Source organism: Pholis gunnellus (genome assembly GCF_910591455.1).
Source record: "Pholis gunnellus genome assembly, chromosome: 3".
In the NCBI taxonomy this organism is placed as follows: Eukaryota; Metazoa; Chordata; class Actinopteri; order Perciformes; family Pholidae; genus Pholis; species Pholis gunnellus.
Genome location: NC_136529.1, coordinates 17,262,963 through 17,284,653, shown reverse-complemented (window position 1 = coordinate 17,284,653; position 21,691 = coordinate 17,262,963). Strand labels below are relative to the sequence as shown.

Genomic DNA, 21,691 nt, shown 5'->3' with positions numbered 1-21,691 from the left:
GTGAAATGTGTTTAACAACTTCTTCTTCGGGAAGTATGTCGACCATGTTAATGGAATTGTTTTGAAATGAACGTTGCTGCATAAACATATCTTCCAGACATATTTTAATTATATGTATAAAATACTCTTCCACAACAATTTCCTCGTAAAAAAAATCCCAAATTACATATATTCATAAAAATATACATCCAGAATCAATGAAAATGTAAATATTTGTTCAAAAAATTGAACAAAAAACAAGTTCAACTACTGGACACAAGATGTCTCCCACTTCACGGAACAGTTCATGTTCAGTTTATGTGCACTTGAGGTTTCGAATTTCACACTTGCGTAATGGACCATGATTGGCTTTCAAGCGAGTTGTGATGTCACAAATCATACTTGTACATACACGTCTTAAACTCAGATTTAAGGTGAGCACAGAGAAACTTCCCCCTTCAGCAGATTACTTTAGTAACTGTTTTTTAGTGTAAAACTCTGTACACACATCGTTCTGCACAGTAAGCTCATAAATCCAAGTGATGTGACAATAAGCAAAAAGGTTTTTTTAGTGAACGGGATCTTTGACTTTAACATGACAAGAAGTCCTTCAAGTGCTATGGATGAAATCATAATAGCTATACTGAGCTCATAAGTCAACAGATCCATCTTGACAATTGAGCAAATCCCATCTGTTGATGAAGACTGCGTACAATGGTTGAAAGCTCTGGGGACATGCCAGTAAGTGGGCTTTGAATTGTTATGTCAAACGGTCAAGCACGAACTTTCATGCTTATATAGGTCATATTTAGTGAAACAATCCTGGAGATAATGCTTAGTCCTGCATTATAAACCGAGGCGGTAGGTGGCGATAAAGGGCTTCAGTTACAATCAACAGCTGCAGTAAATAAGTAGTAGAAGAAGAAGCACTTCACGCAGGTGTTTACGTTTTCCCACTTCCGTAGCTTCCTAAAGCGGAATAACGTCACTAATCTAACGTTATATTACCAAATTTGAGAAGAAACCCTCGTTCATGTTTCTCTTTTTTAACTTAAGCATTAGAGATGCCTGACAGATAAGTATCGTTGAGGTCGTTTGCGGTCCACTACAGGCGCTGTATCGCGAGTTTTCCTCATCTTTCATCGCGGACTAAAGCTAAAGCTAAAGCTAGCGGTGTCAGTAGCTGGTCAGCGGCAGTTGACATCCTTTTATTAAATCACCTGATCCGCATTTAATCCAGTTTGAATTGATATATCAAACAAGGCAGTCATGGCCACTAGGCGTCTGACCGATGCCTTCTTGTTAATGCGGAACAATGCGATCCAAAACCGGCAGATATTGGCTGAGCAAGTGAGTACATACGACCCCCGTCTGAGTACACGTAGCAATGCTGCGGTGAGTGGTCTGCATCGTTTTGACATTTTACTGTGTGTGTGTGTGTGTGTGTGTATACATATAGCCAGTCACTGAGCTGTTTTAGCTAGCTGTTTAGATACATGTGTGTGTGTTAGTAGTACTGTCATTACGGTAGTAGTTCACCTCAGCACTAACTGCTTTATTTGACTCAGCGGGGTGATGGAGGAGGATGGAGAGGGGTGTGCAGGCATATTGTTCAGCTCTTAACAGCTAAATGTCTATAGTAAATAAAATTAGCTAACTTTTAGTTAGTATTCCCCATTTCTAAGATGAAGGATACATTTGTAAAATGAATTGGTGTTTTTTTTGTGAAAGTTAAAGCATGTTTTTTTTTAATGTCCACATAGTGCTTCTCTCTAGTAAAACGTGTGCTGTGGTCACTCCATTGTAATTTGATCTAGTCGAGATCAAACTGTGCACCTGTAATTCATTGTTCCACTAGAGCATAGCTGGTGTTCTCCTGGACTTATTAGCATGTATGACACAAACAGAGGCAAGGAGATTAGCTGGAAACTACTGCTTGTCATTCAGAAATACTAATAATCATTAAGTTGTCTTTATCTTTAGTGGATCAATTATGAAAACTCATGACATTGTTAAAAAAAAGTCCAAATATCCAATCCACATGATAAGGAATGATTCACCCCTATATGAAAGTGTTGTCATTATTAGCAGTTTGTAATACTACAAAGCACAAGGTAGTGAAGGCAGTGTCCTGCCGTTCCCCAACACGTTTATGACGCTTGATCATGAACAGTTTACAGCTCTCCAGTGTTCACCTTACGTCTCTAGTAGAGGAGGCAGTGTGTGCACAACCATTCACACTCAGCTGAGAACATTTTAACCAGTTAAATGCTCCCTGATAGATTTATTGCTGAAAGCCTGAACACCCGGAGTCACTAAACACAAGGATATCCCATCAGTTGAGGATACATTTACCAAAATATGCTGCTGAACACTTTCTTCTCCTAACCTTTTTTTCTCCTCTTATAAACTTTCTTTAATCCGCTGCTCCTGATGGCTTGGAGAGGCCGATCGTTCTCTGACGCAAACAAATCAGTACAAACTAAATTAAAGATTGGAGACCTTTTTAAATGGCCGTGGCTCCTGGATGGACACTGTCCGTTAGTGCATCTCTGTGTATGACGCAGTGTGGAGTGATGTGCTGGGGTTTACCTCAGGACTATCAGCAAATAGGCTCAGAGATGGGAAATCCTATAGTGATGCTGTGGTTTTGTCCTCCAGAGCTGAGGAAAGTGTTCGTCTGACAGTGCAACTGCTATGTTCAGTAGATTCACAGCTCCTGCACTGTCTGTGATTTCTCCTCCTGAGAGCAAAACACTTCATTGATTCATTACTCAGTCGGTCACCTGCATTCGTACTAGAGCTACATCAGTAGATGACGTAGATATCATGGACCAGCCACGGAGAAAAGCTTTAGTGGCTTTTGACCAATAGGTCGCCATCGTTATGCTAATCAGGTCTTTAGCTGTCAGTGGCCTGCAAAAAAAGAAAATTCTAGAAAGTGTGGAGTCTCGTAGTGAAAGATCTCTACAGATCCTGGAATAGAGCTGTAATTCCAAGAACATCTGTGTTACTGGACACTTATTACACTGATCTAAGCACATTGTGTCATGTAGCTCAAATGGAGATGTAGAAATGTTACATGAACAATTATGTTTGTCTTTCACTGTGACTGTTTATGTTTGGTCCCATTGTCCCTGTATTACACTTCATACATATGCTCATTCATGTTGTGAACTGTGTTGGTTTAAATGTTGCTGCACTCTCCTCTAATGTCACAGAGAAAATGTTGGTACATGATTGGTGTTGAAATTAGAAATTCATCACTTATGTATATTTTGAGCAGAGTGAAAACTGGAAAAAAAAGCAATTCAACTGTTTGTTTGTTGTAGTTGTGTTCCAACAGTATGCTACTGTCGTTTAATGATCCTGTGCAAACATATCCACAGGCTGAAATATATATTTGCATTTACTAAAAGGCAATGACTCAACTAAAACTATTTTAGTTAGCTGAAGCCGCTTTAAAATAACTCTGTTTGCCAAAGACACATGAGACGTAACTATCTAAAACAAGGCAATGTCTTTTGAATTTCCTATCACATATTAACTTCCCGCTCATTTTAAATTGTATTAAAAATATCCTTTTTGTTTAACTGCGCCGTGTTGGGTGATCTTGAGGCTCAGCCATTCTTTCTCTCTCTCTCTTTTCTTGCTGTTTCTTTCCTCTAATATGTTTAAAGTGGAATTATTGTACAACTAGTTTCTGGATAAATATGATTTATCTTTGCAGTTTTAGTCTTTCGCACATTCACACAAACGCAGGACAAATGATTAGATTTTATATTAACAGCCAGACCTGATGTACCTCTGCTGTACATCATTCTCATCTGATGGATTCATTGTTGGGGGCTGTGGTTTGGTATTTACAGCAGATGTTTTCCAGGGCTCACTTTCTGTCACTTCTGTCCTTCTCTCCCTTTTCTTCTTCTTCCTCTATTGGATGGGACCTATCTGCTATCTGCTATCTGCCAATCGCATTAGGAGCTTGATGAGGTATTGTTGATTCCCTTTGTGGATAAATTACACAAGATGCATACAATTCTTCACCGTCATCATCCTGTTGAATTACTACATGCAATGTTTTTAATTGAACAATATGTTGTTTGTGTTTTTCAGCTGGCTGATGATCGAATGGCCCTGGTGTCGGGAATCAGTCTGGATCCTGAAGCGGCCATTGGAGTCACAAAGAAACTGCCCCCCAAATGGATAGAGGGGGTTGATGAGGTGAAACTAACACATGGGATTGGATCAGAAATATATAAACCTATCTGTAAAAGGCTGACCGACGAATACAATATCCCTATTTATTAGACCGAAAGCTCACAAATGCGTCTGTTTGGAATCCTGTATTCTTAAACCGGTGAAATCTTCTGTACGATCCCAATAGTTTGTGTACAAAGTGAAGTCCCACAGCTTTTAACCATTGAGTTTCTCCTTTCAGATCCAGTATGAAATCACTCGGGTTCGGCAAAAGATGAAGGACCTGGCCGTACTACACGACAAGCATATGAACCGACCCACACTCGATGACAGTAGTGAGGAAGAGCATGCCATAGAAATCACTACTCAGGAGATTACACAGGTACAATCATTTACCAGTGTAGTTAATAGAGATAATGTATATTTGTATAGATAGAAAACCTTAAACACAGATGTGTTTTTAGTTGAGCACAAAGTCAGAAGAGCATGGTGCAGTATTGAATCTTGACTGTCTATGCTCTGGTTGTTTGAGGGAGTGAATACAAACACATCTGACAATATTTAGTGTCGGGAAGAATTTTAAATGAAACGTGGAGTTCGTTTCTGCTCGCTCACTCTTTTTGTGTTGTCTGCAGATGTTTCATCGATGCCAGCGAGCTGTGACGAGCATGCAGTCTCGTTGTGGTCACTGTACCGAGCAGGAGGAGAGGCTGTTGAGGAACGTGGTCTCGTCCTTGGCTCAGAGCCTGCAGGAGCTGTCCACCAATTTCAGATACACACAGTCCGGCTACCTAAAACGTAAGCACTGCAGCGAAGCTGGCATTGGACTATAGCTTTTCACATTTGTAACCATTACTAACGGTATGTCTCTTTTATCTTCGAGATATTTTCACGTCTTTTGTTTTTATTCCAGGTATGAAGAATCGGGAGGAGAGATCAAAGCACTTTTTTGACTCTGGTCCCTTAATGGAAGAGGATGAAGAATTAGCTGTATATGACAAGGTGACCGACTTTAAAAAACATCCATCACCAGTTCCTTTGGCTCAGGCGTCCTGATGCAGTGCAATAAGAAGAAGAAGAGTTACTTCATGTTATAAGCATAAGAGTACAGACCAGAGGAGAAAACAAACATCCCAAAAGTTTAGATGCACACTCACTTGTTGATGAACTTTGTTAAGCAAATTTAATTTAAGCATTTGGACATATTACGTTTTCAGTTTTTGTCACTTTTTATTAAGCCCTACTAGAGGACAGGACAGGAGGATATCTACCAACACATATGATATATGTGTGTTACATATCATCAGATGACTAATGTTTCCAAGTATAATTAAGCCATTTTAGGGCAGCATTGCTGTGCAGATGGATGTCCTTTCGCCATCATCGTCTGCTAAAATCTACTTAGTGGAATAATTAAATGCAGCATTAATTGTTTTTCTTTTTAATTTTGACATAAAATTGAAATCTGTAATTTGTTCTGGAGCGGTATCTACTGAGGCTGTGGCTACATGTGTGGTTGCATTTAGAGTAATAATTAATCACTTACTTCTTATTCTTTCTTTTGTTTCAGGGTTTCACAGACGACCAGCTGATGCTGGTTGAGCAGAACACTGTTATGGTGGAAGAACGAGAGCGGGAGATCCGACAGATCGTGCAGTCCATCTCGGATCTGAATGAGATTTTCAGGGACTTGGCTGGAATGGTGGTGGAACAGGTATTTGAGTCGGTCCCGACAGGCTTACACACAGAATCAATTAGACTTAGTTAATAGTTATGGCACGAGTCCAGTCACTGAGGTACCAAAGACAAACGCTCTGGTCCTCCACATACAAGCGTGAGTGAGTTATACCCTCATGACTCCAAAATATACTCCATATTGACATTTCATATGTCGTATTCGTATCAAAGCTTGAATGAGAGTTATTAGGTTAGTGGCAGTGCTACACCAAACTCATAAAGAATCTACTACTGAAACGTTCCTCTGCTAACAGAAGCCCCTCCTCTTCTCCATCTAGGGGACCGTTCTTGACAGAATTGACTTCAACGTGGAGCAGGCTTGTGTGAAAACAGAAGATGGAATGAAACAGTTACAAAAGGTAAGGTGTCTTCATACACATTTTGACTACTTTGGCTTGTTGACTGTCAACATTTATTTGTTTTTTTATCCCAAATTTACATTTCAGATTGCTGTTCATTCCAGATTTATTTTCTGGGTTGTTTGTTTAGATACTTAACTTTTGTTTGGAAGCTAATAATGAATGTTAACCACCTCAAGGAAAAAACAAAATGCAACTTTCAGCATGCTACAAGACACAATTATGTTATTATAATATATTATTAACAGTTATCTAATCTGTTTGGTCTCAAATTTGCATGATGATAAGACACTGAATGCCTTTTATTAATTAAATTGAGAGCAAGTGAAATGCAGTGTTTGACTTCTTATTTTCTTTTCATTTTCTTTGCAGGCAGAACAGTACCAGAAGAAGAACAGAAAGATGCTGGTCATTTTGATCCTCTTTGTCATAGTCATCGTTCTAATTATTATTCTTTTTGGAACAAAGTTTTAATCATGCATTCCTCCGGCTCTTGTTTTCGGTGTGGGTGTTTGTTGTGCGTCTGTGTGGACTTGCTCTCGGTTTCTACCCAAAACAAAGCTAACTGCCTTTTCATACCAGGAAATGTTGAGAATAATTCCTCGTCCCGTTGCAGGTGCACTTTGGGCAGCTTGGAGAAGTTTTGTGGTTGATTTTGATGAAAGAAAGAAAAATCAACAATCCGTCTGAGCTGTGGCTGTTTCAGCACATGACTGGCGCCCAAATAGCCAAGACTCTGTGACAGAGTTTTGCCGAACCTCACTATGTTGACATATGTGCTTGTCTTAACAAAAGAAAAACACTTTGTGGTGTATACAAATGGACTACCAATGTCTCCATGCTAAAGCAGAGTGTTTTCTGCTTGAACTCAAAGCATGAATTGTTGTGTGACAATGCATCATTTCCACCAAGTATCATTGCAAACATGTTGATTCTGTGAGAAAGATGTGACAAGAACGAATGTTTGTGAAAGAGAAATATGCAGTAGATTTTATTTCAAATTGATTTTCATTCCTCCGTTACATCTTTGTCCCGGCTCAGTATTTTACCTTGACAGGCTAAAATAAAATGTTTTGTATGAGGACAGTACCAGATATGATTAGAATAATCATTTAGTACCAAAAATATTCCTTTGGTTTAAGGACCACCTTTATTTTGTGTTGTTGTATCCCTTTACTGCACAATTTAAAAATAATATTGAGATCATTGTTACTCAATTGTCGGCCGCAGGAGTTGGTAGACAGTCATGAACTTTCTCTAATTCATCCTGTCATTTTAAAATCATACCCGTGTCACACATGCTGCACTTTTCATGAAGTGCTCTTTTGTTTGTTTCTATGGTCCTTGCTTAAAGTGCTACCTTTTGTAACTCTTGCAGTTTGCACATATTGAGGCCTGAGGTGGGAGGGGAGGGGGGGGGGGGGGGTTATCGATGTAATACTACTGTCATCTGTATGATGAAAATAATTATTTATTTTTCAATAGCTTCAAATAATCAAGAGGGTCTGTCTCTGACAGAAGTACTGTATATTGATTCAAGTGTATCTGTAGTCTAAACCCAACAGTTATTGTCCACTCTGAGAAAGCAGACGTATGAAGACATCATTTTTATTTTATTTTCAGATTGGACACTTTACATTTTAGTTGGAGCTTCTTTACATGTTGTGTTCTATAAAGACTGACGAGTGGAAATTAAGAGCTTTATTTAACATATCTGTACTCGACTCTATACACCTGTTAAATCATCTTTGTCATTGATGTAGAGTTGTGTGTGATAAATAATTGTCATTGTACTTAAGTTTTGTTTTCTGAACAAAACAGGTGAAGAGAGAGCAACTTTTTCTTTTCTTCTTTTTTTAAATAAACCTGGAACATGGTGTTTTGTGTTTTAAATTGTAGCATTGATGCAACTGCAACAATTTACTTTAAATTATATCAACTATTTTACGAATTGACTATGTAAATCACTTTTCAAGCACAAATGCAAAACATTTGATGGTTTCTCCTTCTCAAATGTGAGGATTTGCTACGTTTCTGTTTTATAGCATCATATATTAAATATTGTTTGGTTTTTTACTGTTTAAGGACAAAATAAGCAATTTGGGGACATCCACTAGGCCTAATGTTATTCACATTTTTCAATGTTTTATACACTAAACAATTAAAGTAAAGAATTAAGAGATTGACCGTGAAAATGATCTTTAGTTGCAGGTCTACTCTTAAGTGAGTGAACATACGATCATATGTCGTTTTTAAGACAGCCACTGTTGTCTGGCTGTGAAAATAAATGACTATAGGTCAAGATGAATGGGTTATTAAGTTGTTACATTCAAATAACATCAATATGAGATGACCGGTGTAGTCGGTATGGTGTCTGCACTGCGGAGGAATACATTCACTGTAATGATAAGTGGCAATATGTCCTGGCTGTTTGTAGCCTTTATGTAGGAGAGTTATTTTCGGGCTCTTTGCTTGTTCATTGGAGAGACCCTTCATTTGACTCTGAAAGTGAACTCTCATGCTCAAAACACACTTCCAGTCCAAAGATATGCAACTCGCAGCTGCTTCCACCAGAGGCGCTGTTGATCTGCTGCAGCTGCCACAGCCAGGTGTTGCTCATATAGAGTCAGTGTTGAAAACGTACCACTGTCACTTATTCAGCATTGTCACAACATCCTGATTTATTTTTTGGTATATGTTTACAGTACCTGAATGTGTTATATGTGGTGCATCCATCTGTAAATAAGATATCATTGCATCTTGAGTTGAGAGTCTCATCAACAACACATTGGAATCAAATGTTCTTATCTTTTCAGGAGCAGTCGTGACGCTCACAGACCTTCCTTTGACTGTCCAACAAATTCAGGCCAACGTCTCTTTACCTCCCAGAGACTTACCCACTGCTGGTGGAGACACTAGCCCATCTGTGCAAGAACAGAGCCGTGGTATATCTCTAGTCCAAAATGCGGAAAGAGCATGAGACTCCAGGTTTCTATGAAGAATGTCTGCCAAGCAGCTTTAATGTGGAGCTTGTGCACCGTGATGACAATCAAAATATTAATATCTACAGGGCATCTCTGAGGAAAGACCAGTGACAGCAGGGACAACCTGCTACAGGACTTGGATTAGTTAGTGAACGGAGACCGGTTATGATTATTTTTGGTGCCTTTTAAAAAAATGTTTAAAAAAAGAATCAGTGAAAGCTGTTATTTTACATACAGTTTACCATGGCAAAACAAGTGCAAGTTGTAATTGTGATCTAAAATCTAAAAGCCGTACGTTTTGTTGATGAAATCTGAAGTCGGTTGTTCTCAGCTTCTCGTGTTTCGACTCGTTTTCTCTGAGACAGGATCAGCTCTTTCGTTACAGCTTCAGGTTTCAGTCCAGGTCTGCTCATGATATCCTGACTGGAGACTTCAGGTTCTTCATTTCATTGTCTATTTCTTCATTTTGACTCTGTGTTGTCGTTGTCATGCACAATGCAGTTTCAGAGATGAGTTTGACAAGGTTATCAGTTCATGTCTTGAAAAATGGTCAACTGTTCCTCTGCTCTGAATTTGAAAGTTTAAATCACACGTTTCCTGTTTGTATTTCTGACTGTTGTCTCAGTTAAAACACTGTCTAGGTTCATTTTATTAGTACATGTGACACAGCGGCCTGTTCGTAGTCAGACGCCCCTGTCTGGTTTCTGGAAGGATGTTGTTACAAAGAGAACTGAGCTGCATCACCTTCAGATTAGATTCAACACAAGTCACATGATCACAGCTTTAAAGACCCTGAAAATCATGTCATCTGTTGTCCTCTGGTTCAAAGTAGGCGGGGCTCTGTTGGAAAAAAGTGACATTAAATCCTGCATGCACCAATGAGGGTTCAGCAACATTTCAATCAAAATGTGATGACGTCTTTGGGATTGCTTGCTTATGTATGTTGCTAAACTTTTGTCAATCAAATCTGATCAAACCTCACCCACACAATCCTGATGAAGAGGATTAATTTAGTTTGAGTCATCAAATTATTAAATAACACCCAAGGATCTTTTTTTGTTGATGCTCATTTGGTCATGAATATTTAAAGTTATGTTTTTAGGGGCTTTAAATCAAACTAACACCAGTCCTCCCTCCACACAAGGTGATGGATGTCAGATTTATCTATCAGCAGCATCAAAACTCAGAACAATGCAAAAACGAATGTTCACAGTATTAATGGATACTGTCATTGTGTCAACATTCACATTTCCGTCTTCTGTGCAATTTTACATCAGCTCAATCTGGACAGACATAAATTAGAAAGCTACATGGGTCCAATATATCAAAATATCATTCTCAAACTTCTGTCACATGAATCCAGTTCTAAAAATTCTGGCAATACCGTTTAGCGTATGGGCTGTTGTACAGTATTGTTTTTATTGAGATATGCAAAACCCAAAACAAAGTTTATCCCATCCCCAACTATTCTGTCAACATCAACAGATTGCCCAGCCTGCAGCCTGCTGTCTGTACGTACTTCATCCCCTCTCTCCTGCTCTCTGCTGATGTACAGACTTTCTGTTCAGAGAAGGAAAGCCTGTTTGTTACGCTGGAGAGTTTCAAAGAAAGGGAGACAACCCGTCCGCTGCCCGTCTCTCCCTCCGCTACAGTTCAGCCGACAAAACAACAGATCCCTATCTCCATGTAGAGCCTGCCTGCCATCACGCCGAGCACCTCCCACACGGGTGTCGTGCAGCTCTCTGATTTTGTTGTAATTCATGATTATTTGGGCAAAGTTATGAAAACTGTGCATTGAAGAAGTGGTAATGTTGACCCGAGTGCCGTATGAGCTGATAGAAAACCAGCTAATTAGAAAATGTTACAGTTGGCTGTCTCTTTCTGAACAAAACTGTTTGTTTTATGGAAAAACAAATCTGACTCCTTTACATTAGTTTTGTATTACTTTAAAGAGGAATGATGAGGCTAAAGATGGTAATTCTAAAAACCTGATAACAAAATTCCTCAGTGGTATTTGGACGTGTTGACCGGATGAGAGGAGGATGGGCTACAGTGACAGGGGAGTGTGTGTATGTGTGTGTGTGTGTGTGTGTGTGTAGGTGTGTGTGTCGAGTGGGAGGGGGACTGAAAACTATGGTCCTTTTAAAACAAGTTGTCCTGTTGTGACTTCATTAGACCTCACATAACCTCATGAGCAGCAAGGACAATAATCTGAAAACAGTAATTAAGGGTAAGTGTTGAATGTGTGAACTAATCTCTCCATTATCTAAATTGCAAGTGAGACTTTTTAGTATTATGTGATATTCAATGCAAAAATATGCTTTTGAGTCTCTAGATTTGATGCATGTTAACAACACACTGACATAGTTAAATATATGATCCTTTCTATGTTTCATCCAAAAGATGGAGTTCTGGCCCAAGAATCAGGGACAGTCGCCTCTATACCCCAAATTTGGTACTGTTCCTGGGAGAAATTGTACACATAAGTGAGTTCAGTGCTATTATTGCCGTTTAAATCACTGTATTTATTAGATGATAGAGTCTGTTGCCTTTTTTATGCTTGTTTGAGAAACTGCACAATTTTTAGACAACACAATTTTTTCACTTGTTGGACATCAGCGTTGTACCACATTGATTGCAATAAATGATGCTAAAAGGAGCTTCTTGTCATAAGTAGACACATAGCAAGAAATGAAATGTGGCTTCTACATATTTTCCATTTCACCCACAGCTACCATGACAGACATCAGGTACCCCATTATCCACTTTACTATGGTGAGCAGCAGGATCAAGGCAGGGAGTCCAGATACTGGAGTGTACCAGGATCAAGAGCCGGAGGGGCTCCACAGGAGTACACTAACTGGACGGACCAAGAGCTGGTCGTCCCTTCTTCCTCTCACTTCCCTTTTATTCTAGACCGTCACACTCAGCAGCAGCAGCAGCAGGACCAGGGAGACAGAGAGTGGACAGCAGCTCAGCGAGCAGCGAGAGAATATGAGAGAGGATTTCTGAGGGAGGGGTGGCAGAGGAGGTGGGAGCCCTGTGATCCTGTCCGCTACAACAGGGAAGCTTCTGCTAAGAGGAGCGACAGCAGCTATCGAGAGCTGGAGGCTTGGGCAGCTCGATACAGCCATTCACTTCCACGGAGGAGACGTATAGAGGCAGAGTTGAGGGGCTCCTCTCAGGGGCTGCTGGAGAGCAGCAGGGCTCCAGAGAGGGACAGCAGGAGTGGGACAGATCCTCGAGTGGCAGCGCTGCAACAAGTCAGACAATCTGCAAACGTCAGAGAATCAGGACTGTGGTGTGATAGAGGGGGGAGACAGCAAGCTCCGACCTATTATCCATCACAAACTCCTGCCACCGACACAAGCCACATGCTGGACATGAAAGAAAAGGCCGACTACCAACGGAGGATGTTCAGCCAACCTCCTGGCTATATTGCTCCCCCTCCCTATGACAGCCCACATAAAGGCTCACCTGTATTGCACCACTGTGACACCAGCTGGGAGCAGAAAGGTAAGAGACAAACCAACTGGTCACAGCCCACTCTGAGAAAGCAGGATGCATCTGCAGAGCTGCGCGATCACAGAAAAGGAGAGAAAGAGGAGTTTGCAAAACCAGATGGGAATCAAAAAGGCTTCCTAGAGCTGGAAGGACTAAAGCACAGACGACAGGAAACGGATGCTTTACAGGCAAGTAGTCCTTTCAGCATCCAGGAAAAACACATACAGCGTGAGGGTGTGTTGCATGTGCAACAGCCACAAGTGTTGCAAACGGTTGAGAATAAAAAGATAAATGAGGAACTGTCCTCAAAGGTAATTGAAGGAAGGGAGTTCAGATTAAACAAAAAGACAGGTGGGATGACCATATTCTGCTTGGTGTCTCGGATAGCAGGCACCACAGAAACCTCATCTTTGCCACTTTGTACTTTACAAACAAACACAGTTTTAGGAGGTATTCCGAAAAGTCTAAGGGGCAGTAGTGGCATTAATCAAACACACAAACTTGCAGATGAGGTAGACTTCAGAGCGCCAACACTCACAGAGCAGTCAAACACTTGTGATGGGAGGAATGTCAAAGCCAAACAGAAGGAGACACCAACCTGCGTAGAAAGTGAGATGCTTGAGGTTAATCTATCAGTAAAAGCAGAGACAGATATTGTGTCCCCGGAAAAAGCGAATACAAGTGATGCTGATTCTACGTTTGGGAGAATGGTTGCTCAGTCAGCGCATTCTGTGTCAGTCAAATATCCTCTGTGGAGGGAGCCGAGTATTACAAGCAGGGCTGAACCTGAGAGATCATCCCCATGTTTGAACGCAAACAGCGAGGAAGGAGAATCAGATGTTCTGCAAGACCAAGAAAGAACAGTTCATCCAATTGATGTTGAAGTAAGAAGACTGGACATCACGACAGACACTAAATCTGAGGACAGTAACGGTCTTCTGCTTATCGACACAACCTGTGTTGTTGTTAAAATGGAGCTGATTCCATCACCCAAGAAAGAGCATGTTCACCATTTACACACCGAGCACATTCAACTTGATACTCAAACGACCGTCTCTCCTGAATGTGTCCAATCAAACGGTCAGCTGAATCAGGAAGAGACAACAGACCAAAACACAGAAACAAACCCCCACCGCATTAATGAAAGGCCTGAGACCAAACTAGACTCAGATCTTATGGAGAAAAAGGCACCCGAGGGACAAAGTGAAATCTCTTCCTGCTGCATGTCCTCATCTTGGGTTTCTGAAAGGGAAGAGTTGGAGGAGCGAGCTGAAAGGATGCTAGGAATCCCTCTACATGACTGCATCGTTAAGCAGCAACGTGAAGATGAAACGTCACTGGACTCGTGTGTGGAGGACGAGGAGGTTGAACCAGCTCCAATTGAAGATAACGGTATTGATGATGCAGTTGAACAAATCCAAGAGGACGCAAGCGAAGAGGAGCAGTTACAGAATCAGTTAAAGGTTGGCCAAACTGAGGATGCTGTGTGTTTGCAAGAGAATGATGACACCAAAGATCAGGCATCAAATGAAGGTGCTGGGGATTTTGCGGGACTTCAGGATCAAGTGTCTAATATGTCTGAAGAGAAAGACACTGTCTACCAATTCAAAAATGACATCAAACCTTCACCTACAAGTGAAATGAATGAGGATCTTCTGCTCAAACCAGCCAGTGAAGAGAGTTCAACCAAGCAGGAGGAAAATGATACCTCTTCTCATCCCTCTCAGTGTCTCAGTCCACCAACCAACCTTTCTGATTCTTCTTCACTTTCACTTTCTCCACTCCATGAAGCACCAAAGTCTGCCCTTTCGGTCATGCCCTCATCCTCCGATCATACACCGCTCATGCACTTCTCAGAATCAAACACTGAGGAGGGTCCTGATCCTGAGTTGATTGCCCTCAATTCTGCAGAAAGCTTGGCTCCTCACCCTGAAACCTCATCTCTGCCTCACACCCCATCACTTCTTCCCCCTGGATCAACAAGCTCCATTCCCCATACAGATCATTCCCAGAGTCCTTCTCCTCTTCATTTAACTGTTGTTGAGGACCAGGATGAAGAGGGCGAAACATCACATGTAATAAACAGTGAGATCAGTGAAGCCCTTGAAGACTTCGCTAAAGATACGACACAGGAGCTGGTGTTGCAGCAACAATTTGAAAGTGGCCAACCAGACGATGCCGATTGTGTGAAAGAGAGCAATGTTGCTGATGAGCAACAAACAAAAGAAGCCGATAAGGATCCCGAGGACCATACTATGGAACAGACTCTTAACATATCCTTAGAAGATAACAAAGAGGTTGACATTTTGCAGCAACAACTTGAATGTGTCCAAGCGGGAGATGTTGCTTGTGTAAAAGCAAGTTATATGATTGAAGAGCAGCTACCAAAAGAAGACAAAGAGGATCCTACAGGTCTTTTGGAACAGACAATATCCCAAGAAAAAGTGTCTGACAGTCAAACTCAAACAGAGGTCAACATTTTGAAGCAGCAATTTCATAATGAAGAAGAAAGTTTCATGACTGAGGAGCAATCAAACCAAGAAGCTGATGAGGAACAGGAACTATCCACAGAAAATGCTACAGACACTCAAACAGACATTGACATCTTGCAGGACACTGAACCACAGACAGCACCGTCAAACTCTTCCCCCTCATCGTCAGACTCAGACTGGGAGGTGTTTCAATCACCTTTGGGTGTGCTCTCACCCTCTGACCTTCCCTCTCCACCACACACATCTATCGAGTCAGACGCAGAGTTTGTTTCTCTTTTGCACTCAGTCTGTCCCTCAGGTCTAAATCCTGATGCTGATCCTGCTGCTGGCATCCATGAAACTGACCCTCCTTTTCTTCATCTGGACTCTTGTGAGGAATCCCTTCAGTTCCCATCTTCCTCTTGCACTGATCTACCCCCAGTCCTACCTTCCAGCTCCTCAACTCCTCCTCCTCCTCAAGAGGAAGGTGGAGATGTTGACCCTGAATTACCCCTCAAAGAAGAGCCCCAGTATCCCATGGCCCTGTGGGATGCGGTAAATCGCATTAGGAAGCATACGGCGCCAGACTCTGAGAATGAAGAGGAGGAAGTGAGTGAGCTGTGGGATCCAGAGAGTGTCGGCGAGGACCTGCGCTGCCTGGGTGTGGTTGTAGGCATGGAGTCTGAGAGGATGTTCTTTGATGGAGCAGGACAACGTGCAGTTTCAATAAAAGAAAGTGTTGAGGATGATGTAGAGTTGGGACAAATCCAGGAGGATCTGTGTGATGAAGAGCTAGGCGGACATGCTGAAGAAGACACGCTGTCCTGCAGCAGCACCAGCAGCCACGGCTCTGGGGACACCGTTGTCGTTGAGGACGAGGACGAGGTTGAAGAAACACTAGCCGATGCCTGGACAGAAAGCATGACGGGGAATGACGAGGAGTTTCAGTCGGCAGAGGGAGAGCGATGCTGCTCTGCTGAAGTAAAAGATGAGACTGCAGCCAAGGAAGAGGGAGACGGTGATGGAGACGAGAGCGTCACAAATGTGTCCAGTCAGAGTGAGGACTGTCAGGTGGAGGTGACGAATAAAACCACCAAGGCAGCGGAAATGACGGAAACAGAGAGAGAAGGAAGCGAGCAGGGCGTTTTCATGCCCTCAGCAGTCTCAGATGAAAGGATGATTGAAAGTGAGTCAACTGGATAAACATTGTTCTGATTCATGTAATTAAATATCTAACGACGACATTGGTATTGTGCCTGATAAGGAATGGAAGTCGCTGATATTTAATGTATTTTTTTGTGTTATCTTAGAGCTTTTATTTTTAATGGATAAGTAATGATACATTCACTGTTATAGAAATGTAGAAATGTGGCATTAGGGAAATCTTAAAATTTATTCTTGTAAAGCAGACCACGTCATACCTCCCAAAATGTTTCCACTGTTTCTAGAGTGTTTAAGGTTAATATTAGGCTGAGAAATTATGAAAGAGGATGTGATAAAAGATTGATTATTTGGAGTGATTTCATGGTGTGGTGATATTTCTGGCAGAAATCAATCCATTATTCTGCATTATAAGTAAATAAAACAATGGAGTGCATTAACAACATGCTGTGGAAAGTTAATCTCCTCTTGTGGTGATTGTTTTGTTATCGGCTCTTTCCAAGGTCAAGAATGAACTTTCAATCTCAACATTTATGTCAACAAGTCTTTAAGAGAAAAAAAAAATGTAAATTAAAAAATGTACAATTTCATGACAACTGGACAAACTCCATCTGTTGAGGAAGACTGTGTTATACAACTGAACTGAGCTCTAGTGACTCTTTACATGCTGAGAAGTCATTTTTTAAACTTCTCTTTTGGAAGCAGTATTTAAATGTCATTATGGTCTTCCCACCTACATTTCAGTATTTTAGTTTTTGACAGCAGTCCATTATTGTAAATACAGATATTACGTAATAAAGTATTGGCTACTATATGTGCCCTCTCCTCTCAATACATCGAAAAACTCTAGCTACAACGAACTGTTGACAGTGTGTGAAAACATTTGTAAATCACTGATCTTAAATTATCAAAACAGTTACTAATTTTTGGGATTCATTTTATATATAAAACAGGAAATAGACGAATGGTCCTGTGAGAAAGAAACTTCTTTTTTTCTCCACACATCAAAAAATAAATTATACCAAAAATATTTTTATTCTACATCAACAGTACAGCATGTGGACTTTCCAACTGAATACGATTATATAATTCAGACTCAACTATCAGATTGTGGACTACAGCACACTCTAGTGGTGTTACACTGGAGTTCAGTTTTACTAGACAGAAGAAAACTTTAATCTTGATGCTCAAAAGTAAAAACTAAAAGCTTTAATCAAATACCATAATTCAATGGGATTGCAGATGTAGTATTTAATGAAATGAAGAGGTGACATCTGCCTGCTACTGACACTAAAAACTATTTTGTACTTAGATATAAAGCTATTTTCTGCTCTGAAACAGAAGGACATCATGGAGGGAAAGACTTCAGAAACAATTACTGTTAACATTAACCCAAACATTTCAGCCTATTTACAATCCAAAACTTTGTTAGACAAAAAGGAAAGTCCTTGGGAGTGTTGTAACGGCTATATGCTGCTTAACGCTTCAAAGTTAAGCTTCAATTCATACTTTTAGAAAAGGCAGTGGTTGGAGGTTTTCAGAACTTTAGAAATGTTCTTCTTTCCTTAAATTATTTTTGACTTTGCTCCAACTTTCAAAAAGGATCCTCAGTTGGCAGAAAACGTGTGATCATTTCATTTTCAGCATCAACACACCCACGTAAGTAGCAACATTGTAACTGTTCTCTAAACTGTAATACATTTCACATCAACAGTAACAATACCACGGGGCTAATAGTGAAAGAGGATCAATGTTTAAAGAGGGCGACGTTATACGGGAAACATTTGTTCAGCAATAAAGGCACATTTCACCACTAACTCCACTCAAATCAAATCATCTTCATGTCTGATGCTCTATAATGTGTGTTTAACTTTTCAGCTTTACCTAATGAAATATTCACCCAAAACAAGTTATTCCTGTGATCTTAGACAGTTCAACAAATATTGGTGAGCATTAAACTAGAAATGAAAATATATTTGGGCATCAAATAACTCTTTCATTGGTGAGCGGGCAGTATGGTTATCCATTCACTATGAATAAGTAACATTAATTAAACTAAAAAGACTATCAATTAATTAATATGTCAACCTGATCTCTATGTACTCGTGTCTTAAATTAGAACATTTACTGGACATACACAACTAATCCTGTAAGAAATCCTTTACGCACTGGGAAGTATAACTTCATTTTTGCAGTTTCACAGTTTCCGTTTCATCTTAAGAGCAATTTAAGGCAAGAAAAAGGGCTTTTATATTTAACACAGACTATTGAAAAGTATAATAACTTACAGTATGTAAAAAAGTGACAAGATAGTCCAAAGAGATGCAGCTAAAACTGGCAAACTAGTCCTTAAATTGTCACAGATCAGAGGAACAAGACTTGTATCTACAGGTGGATTTCCTATTATCTTACATTATAATGTATTACTGCCACGACGTAAACCGGTGACAAAGAGACAACCGAAAACAGTACAGCACCCAACGTCTCCGTTTCGTCCTGAGAAGAGACGATGATATCAAAGCTCATCGTGGGACACTTTCAGAGCGTGGTCACAGAGGTCTGCAGAGCACACAGAACATGTGAACAATGAATTAAAATACAGTTGCTGGACGGGAACAACATAACAGAAATGTGTAATAGTATGTAAAAAAAGAATAAATCACGCATGCTTTAAACATACCTGTCCTCTCGCTGCAGAGTTTGTCTTTGATATTTTCTGTCTCATAAGCGAAGAATTCAATGACTTCATCTTCATGCTGCTCAACAATTGTTTCACACTGCAGAAATAAGTTTAAAAAAAACTTTTACAAGCTGCACCATTCACTGATTTTTAAAAAGATTTGGGCTGTGGGTTGCATAAAAAAATATTATAATAATTAACAATAAAAGAAAAGTAATGCAAACATATGATGGTGCATTTAAGAATCATTTGGTGATATTTTGTACTCACTGCAAATTTTAAACTGGCCGTAACTCTTGAATCCAGCGTGGCCTCTGCGAGGTCCATGGCCTCACCGCTCCGAGACTTTATCCTAATGTAGGACTTCCTGGTTGTGGAAGAATCTGTGTGCTCACCGTAGTCCCCCATCCTCTCACACACAGTCTCCATCAGCTCCAGAAGGTTTCCCTCCGAGCGAGCCAGAGGAATCTGGTGCCACCAGAGGCCATGAAGGACTCGGAGTTAGTGAGGATGTGAGGCGTCTCTTACCAAACGTGGTAATAATTAACAAAGTGATAACAATACATTTTTTCGCACCATAATATCCGGCACTTGGCAGTTATAGACACAATTGATTTAGCACTCAATACTCAGCCCACATTGTGGTCATCTGACTGTAAATTATTACCAGCAACTGAAGGTTATTGTCTCAATTAATCGATTAACTGTTTGGCGTATAAAATATTAGAAAAGGTGGAAAATACCCATTATTATACCACTATCCTACAGCACAGGGGGCATCATCAGCTGTCTCTCGTGGTCCGATAAACAGTCCAAAACCCCAAAATATTCTGTTTACTATCATATACAGTAAAGACATCTGAGAAGCTGGAAGAAGAGAATGTTTGACATTTCTTTCTTTAAAAATCACTTTAACGATTAATCGTATCAAAATAGTTGCAGGTCTAATTCGTTAAGTTAGTAGAAGCATCTCATCCTAGTGGAAAATAGTTGATAAACCACACGTGCAACACTACTTCATTGTGCACTATAGTATTGCAGTGGTTGGACATATTACTACGTGGCTGTGCTGCTGCACGTTTACCTCTCTAATGGACTGGCTGCCGTCTGGGTTGATCCTGAAGGATCCCGTCTGGATCATTTTCTTTGGGTCTATTTGAGAGATGGTCCATTCCATCTCATCTACCAGAGCCCTGCACGCTGCAAGGAGCAGAGGGAGAGGACGCTCGTGCGCATTAGGACTTGTTTGTGTAACGATATTTGTGCCCTGGACAGAGCGCGAGACTTACAGACACATACCTCCACATTTGATGTCCTGTCCATGTCTGGCTGCCTGGCTGAAGCTCAGGAGGAGACACACAACCACACACGGTGCGAGCAGGACGGCCGCTTCCCTCATCTTGCATCTAAACACAGATCTAATACACATCAACCGGCAAAAGAAACACTCAAGTGACTCTGAGAGAAGTTATTCGGTGCTCTCGAAATATTATTTATGTTCGACTGGCGTGAAACAGAGAGAGATTCACAAAAACACACATCTTGTCACCTTTGTCGTTCAACTTACACGTTTCTGCCGGTGTCTTCTGAGGCCACCTTTACGTTTATACACGCTGTTCCATCGCGTTCAGTGGAATGTGGTGACGTAGGCAACGGAGCTGCTGGACAAGGATGGAGCTCGCGCTCCAGACAGCGCCCTCACGTGCCCGGGAAGATGCCAACGGGCAACCTCTTCATTTTGCTGGTTTTATGCCGGCTAAAATCAGCACTATCGACTGAAATTAACCGAAGACGAACATGTGTGCAGGGTCATAAGTAGCTACCATATCAAATGTAATTGGTTTTACACTTTAGGTGATACTTACTTTGCGTAAAAACCCTGTAAAAAAAAAAAGTGTTTAATAAGCAAACAAATTGACCAAATAGGTGCAAGTGAGTTTTAAAAGTCAGACACAGAAGTAATTGTTGGTAGCCCTGCATCATGCTTATTTTGTGCTAGGGGTCCAACATGTGTGCTATCAAAATGTATTTTGTGAAGGAAAGCATATTAGGTGGCAGGATGGATAATCAAATGCAGTCCACCAGCATTATTAACCACCACTGAGAAAACTAGTAAGAACACATTTAGTCCTTCAGAGGCAACAGCATTATAACATAATACATAACATTTTTATTTTAAAAAAGTTTTAAAAAAAAACACTGTAAAACTGGAAGGAAGTTTTTTTTTAATTGTTTTAATTTGAAAGATGGCAATAATATATTCCGCTGTCTCAAAAGAGGACATGGTGTTTGGTCTTCAGAAACTATATTTTCTACACAGGTAGACATTTTTATAAATAAGACCTAAAGTGATCAAAAAGAATTAAAAGAGATTCAGAAACAACAATGATTTATAAAAGTATTTTTACTTTTTATATTCAACAAGAAACAACAAGAAACAGAGATGACAGATCATACAAACAGATATAAATGTAAGATATAAATACCATACAAATCAGAAAACCACCCTTTTAGTAGGGCCTCAATACTGTATCATACTGTTCAATTGAATCCAATAAAACACATTTAATCACATTTACAGCACAGTGCCAGTTTCCTTCCTGGCAATGGAAGCAG

The 21,691-nt window shown here is 40.4% G+C and overlaps 2 protein-coding genes across 6 annotated transcripts; one reads left to right on the top strand and one right to left on the bottom strand.

Annotated features, from left to right (window-relative positions):
• Positions 1–932: 932 nt before the first annotated feature.
• Positions 933–7,667, top strand: stx16 (syntaxin 16). 3 transcript variants are annotated; one of them, XM_079184957.1, is made up of 8 exons: positions 933–1,329; positions 4,096–4,203; positions 4,421–4,561; positions 4,815–4,977; positions 5,093–5,181; positions 5,750–5,893; positions 6,195–6,275; positions 6,648–7,667. In XM_079184957.1, exons 1-8 carry the CDS (start codon positions 1,249–1,251, stop codon positions 6,747–6,749), a joined length of 909 nt encoding a protein of 302 aa, XP_079041083.1. In that variant the 5' UTR covers positions 933–1,248; the 3' UTR covers positions 6,750–7,667. The 3 variants fall into 3 exon arrangements, with proteins under 3 accessions (XP_079041083.1, XP_079041081.1, XP_079041082.1); XM_079184955.1 differs by having other exon boundaries at positions 933–1,374; XM_079184956.1 differs by lacking the exon at positions 933–1,329 and having other exon boundaries at positions 4,008–4,203.
• A 9,792-nt stretch (positions 7,668–17,459) lies between these two features.
• Positions 17,460–20,684, bottom strand: cnpy2 (canopy FGF signaling regulator 2). Of its 3 annotated transcripts, none has more exons than XM_079156789.1 (6): positions 20,643–20,684; positions 20,375–20,493; positions 20,160–20,275; positions 19,346–19,543; positions 19,076–19,172; positions 17,460–18,954 (listed from the first exon to the last, which is right to left on the bottom strand). In XM_079156789.1, the coding sequence occupies exons 2-6, from the start codon at positions 20,472–20,474 to the stop codon at positions 18,911–18,913; spliced, it is 555 nt and encodes a 184-aa protein (XP_079012915.1). In that variant the 5' UTR covers positions 20,475–20,493; positions 20,643–20,684; the 3' UTR covers positions 17,460–18,910. The 3 variants fall into 3 exon arrangements, with proteins under 3 accessions (XP_079012915.1, XP_079012914.1, XP_079012913.1); XM_079156788.1 differs by having other exon boundaries at positions 20,375–20,481; positions 20,643–20,666; XM_079156787.1 differs by lacking the exon at positions 20,643–20,684 and having other exon boundaries at positions 20,375–20,578.
• Between the last annotated feature and the right edge of the window lie 1,007 nt (positions 20,685–21,691).